The sequence below is a fragment of the Octopus bimaculoides genome, chromosome 12, assembly GCF_046866305.1.
Source record: "Octopus bimaculoides isolate indiv1 chromosome 12, ASM4686630v1, whole genome shotgun sequence".
In the NCBI taxonomy this organism is placed as follows: domain Eukaryota; kingdom Metazoa; phylum Mollusca; class Cephalopoda; order Octopoda; family Octopodidae; genus Octopus; species Octopus bimaculoides.
This window is the reverse complement of record NC_142939.1, coordinates 60,839,841-60,844,840: the sequence shown is the minus strand read 5'-3', so window position 1 is coordinate 60,844,840 and position 5,000 is coordinate 60,839,841. Positions and strand designations below refer to the sequence as shown.

At 29.3% G+C, this 5,000-nt stretch overlaps 1 protein-coding gene across 4 annotated transcripts in view; it reads left to right on the top strand.

Annotated features, from left to right (window-relative positions):
- LOC106880106 (uncharacterized) overlaps positions 1 to 5,000 on the top strand; it is a 513,189-nt gene that overhangs the window by 268,207 nt on the left and 239,982 nt on the right. For all 4 annotated transcript variants that reach the window (XM_089361130.1, XM_089361133.1, XM_089361131.1 and 1 more), the window contains exon 4: positions 1,448 to 1,583. In XM_089361130.1, coding sequence (XP_089217256.1) covers positions 1,448 to 1,583 — 136 coding nt within the window. The remainder of the gene's footprint in view (positions 1 to 1,447; positions 1,584 to 5,000) is intronic.

Below are 5,000 nucleotides of genomic sequence, written 5' to 3'. Positions count from 1 at the left end.
ATGGTTATTATTTTGATATTATGATATTTTTTAAATAATTTTTCTATCTTTATATAATAAGTATTTCATATTAACTCATTTGGTACTTATTGTTGGTTGAGATATATATCTAATTATTGTTCTAATTACGATCTGACGAGTAGCTATATTTTTGAATAGAACTTATTTTCGATAATTTCAATTGATTTTAATCGATTTAAATTTCTTTTCTAATTGAAAATTGGTTATGAAACACGTGTAATCTTTTTATTATATTTATCTTATGATATTTACTTTACTTTATATTATACTCATTTATTGTGCTTTTAATTATTAATTTTTCTATATGTGATAGTGGATTTTCATCGATGAGTTCTTGAAAATTGGTTATTTTCCCTAAAACTATATATATATATATATATATATATATATATATATATATATATATGTATGTATGTATATATGTACATATATAGATGATATGTGTATATCATCATCATCATCGTTTAATGTCCGCTTTCCATGCTAGCATGGGTTGGACGATTTGACTGAGGACTGGTGGACCAGGGGGTGACACCGGGCTCCAATCTGATTTGGCAGAGTTTATATATATATATATATATATATATATATATATATATATATATATATATATATGCATATATACATATATAAAATATATACATATATATAATATATACATATATATAACATATATATATATATATATATATATATATATATATATATATATATATATATATATATATATATATATATTCATATATATATACATATATACATACATATATATATGTATATATATATGAATATGTATATATGCTGTATGCTGGTAGAATCATTAGCATGCCAGGCAAAATGTTTAGTGGTATTTATGTTCTGAGTTCAAATAGCACCATGGTCAACTTTGCCTTTCATCCTTTTAGGATCGATAAAGTAAGTACCAGTTGAGCAATGGGTTCAGTATAATCAACTTGTCCCCTCTCCGACATTGCTGGCTTTGTGCTAAAATTTGAAACCAGTATGTATTTTGGCAGTGGTGCCCCAACATTACTGCAGCTTCAGAGCTGATACTAGTTGAAGAGCATATATATAGAGATGGATGGATGGATGGATAGACAGACGGACGGACAGACGGATGTGCAATGGATTTCTATGCACAGTTTGTGTATTGTGTTCACCAAATTTATTTGCAGAGCATTGGTTGGCCTAGGGCTATAGTAGAAGACACTCGTGCAAGGTGCCACTCAGTGGGACTAAACCCAAAACCACATGATTGGAAAAGAGAGCGTCTTATCCATAGAGCAATGCCAACTCAATTTTGTCTTTGTTTTGTTTTCTGTTTTTTTATCTTTTCTGAAAATAATATAACGAGTTCCTTGACCGATTCCATATATGCTGACATCTACCAAAATAATTACCATTCTTCATTTGTCTCTTCTTTCAGTTACCACGATACAAAACATGCCAATATCCTTAATTCGTTATGGATGATATCTATAACATTCCTATCTATTGGATATGGTGATATTGTGCCAAACACATATTGTGGACGGACTATAGCAATTGCAACAGGGGTTATGGTGAGTACAAATTACTGTATCTCTTCTACATGTCACTTCTGAACCAGTAATAAACAACAATTGCGATTTTATTCATTTTTCATTTATTTTCTTAGTTTTATTTTGTTTTTGTTTTTTTTCATTTTCTTTTCTTTTGCTATATACAGAATAAGATATCTTTGTTATAATGTATCTTGTTATGTTATATAATTAAGAAAGAACATTGATATACAGGAAGTATTATACAATATGTGTTTTATACAATATACTTATAGAGAGAGAGAGAACCTATATCATGTTATATACAAGTGTAACGTATCTCAGCTTGACTCATGGTTAATTGTGGGCTGATGCTTCTCTCTGTGATGTCTGTACATATATGTAGCCTGTGTGTATTGGTGTGTATGTGTATATACTGTATATGTGTGCATGTGTACATGCACACTATGCATACATACATATGTATATATTTATATACACACAGAGAAATGTGTGTGTGTGTGTGTATATATATATATATGAAATATATACAACAGCTTTATATATATATATATATACACATTTATTATTCTTAAACAAGAATATTATTGACAGTGACACTTCAAAGTTTCAGTCAGATAAGCCATCATCAGACTGTGATGCATTGAAGTTAATCTTGGTTCTACATAGTCTTTGTTGAGTTAAAATCTTCCTTGGGTTTGAATGGAGTAGTAAATTAGGTTGTAGGGTGGCTTGTGATGGAATGGTGTCATGGAGAAATTTTTATTGATTAAATTTCAATTGTGTTATTGTATAAAAGTTGTTAGTCATTATGGGACTTTGTAAGCAGGTATGTTTAGGCATGTCTCCTTCAAGTCATAGGATTGTTTTTCAGTGATTCACAAAAACAAATTAGGTTGGTCTAGGAAGTGTCAGTAGTCTTAATTATTTGGGGTTTTGCTTATTTTATTCCTTTCCTTTGAAAATATAAATGTCAAAGGTTCAAAGTTTAGTCCAGTACTTAAAAACTTAGCAATTGCGTGTGTCAACATTTTTGTTATGGAATTTTTTAAGGGTTCACAAAAGAATGGAAGTAAGTGGTATGTTTTGGTTAGTCAGTTTCTTTATTTGTTGTTATTTGGGGCATTTCCTGTTTGTATTTGGGAGGTAAGGGTTATTAGTCTTGCCTGTCATGGTGTTTTTAGCATAGAAAGTTGCATATATTGTGCTTTGAGTTCAAAAAGAGGATGTGAGTAGGTTGTTGGTCGATATATTTCTCTCTAGGGGTTCTTTGTTCTATAAGCAATTTCATTAAAATGTAAAAATTTTAACCTTTGTGTTTTATGGAGGCAGAGTTTGTTCAATGTGTTTATAAATATTTCTTCAATTCTGTTTCAAACATGGGTATTTTATAATATATTATTTTAGGCCTATGTATATGTGAAAGCTGGACATTATAAAAGCTGTGTATATACTCATGTATAAAAATGGGAATAAAATTTAATTTCAAAAATTGATTTATATAAAGCCAAGATTAACTTCAATACATTGCAGTACGGTGATGGCTTGGCTGGCCCAATCTTCAAAGTCATTGTCAATAATATCTTTATATAGAGTTACTCATCAGATTAATGTACAATTGTTTTTAATATAGCTGAGCATATATAAATATATACATACATGTAGACATATATACACATATACATATATGTACACACACACATATATACAGGTATATATATTTATGCATGTGTGTGTATGTGTGTGTGTGTATACATCTATATACATACATATGAATACACTTACACACATATATGTGCACATGTATGCACATATGTATATATATATATATATATATATATATATATATATATATATATATATATATGTGTGTTTGAAGAGTGGAATTTATGGTATTATCTTCAATTCCTTATTTACATGTGTTTCATCACTACATCATTCAAAAGTAATACTTTTAAACCTTTGCCTGATAAGATGCATATAGTTTACATATACTTTGTTGTAATATTACAATTTCGCAGTATTCATATTTATGTTCATGATAAAAATATTCCATGTGGTGTTGAAACACACATAACTAAAGAATCTAACACAATATCATAAACTCTGCAGTTTATACTATATTCTGTAATTAATTTATCAGCCCTGGAATCTGAGTTTGTATGGATTGTTTCTTTTAAGGTAAGCTGTCTACACACAGACACTTTCGTAGCCAGTATTCAGAAGAATGCTCACTGAAGAACAAGATTGGATTTATAATCACTAATCATCTCTTATCTGCTATACATGCATATATGTACATACATACATACATACATACATACGTGTGTGTAGATATATACACGCATATATATATGTATGTATATGTGTATATATCTACACACACATATACATGCATATATATATATATATGGGTGTATGTATGTATGCATGTGTACATATATATATATATATGTGTATATATATATATATATATATATATATATATACTTACATTTATACACACACATGCTCGCACATATATATATATAGATGCATGTATGTATCTATATATATATTTATAATATTTATATTTATATACATACACACACACACACACACACACACACACACACACACACACACTCATGCACATATACACATTAGAGAGTTCTAGTTGCTCTGGAAAGCAATAGAGTAATTTGAGATTTACACTAAACATTGAGTATTTTTACCCATTTTTTATATAAACTCAAACATAATTACAGGCATGTGTGTGAGTGTGTATGTGTGTGTGTGTGCACTAAAGAGTCATGTGTACACATAATTACCTCAGTTATATCTAAATGTAATAATTATATATATATATAATATATGTATATATATCAAAGAAATGCACTGTGAAGTGTGTCATATAACCAAAGATTAGGTTAAGTCGTGGTTTCTCCATTTTATTCCCATATACAGTGGAGTACAATGCAGGCATCGATGTTTAGATCCACTATTATGCAGAATATACATAGAAAACATACATGATATTCAATGCTTTATAGGACATACTTCGCTTTCGGCAAAATACTGTTATAATTACATAACAGTTGTAACATTATGCAATCTTGCTTTTTACCTCATCAGCACTGACGAGGTGAGGTGCCAGATTGTATAATGTTCCTACAAATGTTGTGTGATTATTATGGCATTTTGGTGAACTGTGTGTATGTTCTATAAGACATTGAATAGCATACCTGTCTTTGTCAAGGTCAACTTTGCCTTTCCTCCTTTTGGAGTCGATAAAATAAGTACCACTTGAACAATGGTTTTAATGTAATTGACTTTCTTATTCCCCTGAAACGGCTGGCCTTGTGCCAAAATTTGACGTCATCATCATCATCATCATCGTCATTATTATTATTAACGTTATTTTCTGATTGATTTGAATTTTATTTCATCTTCCGATTA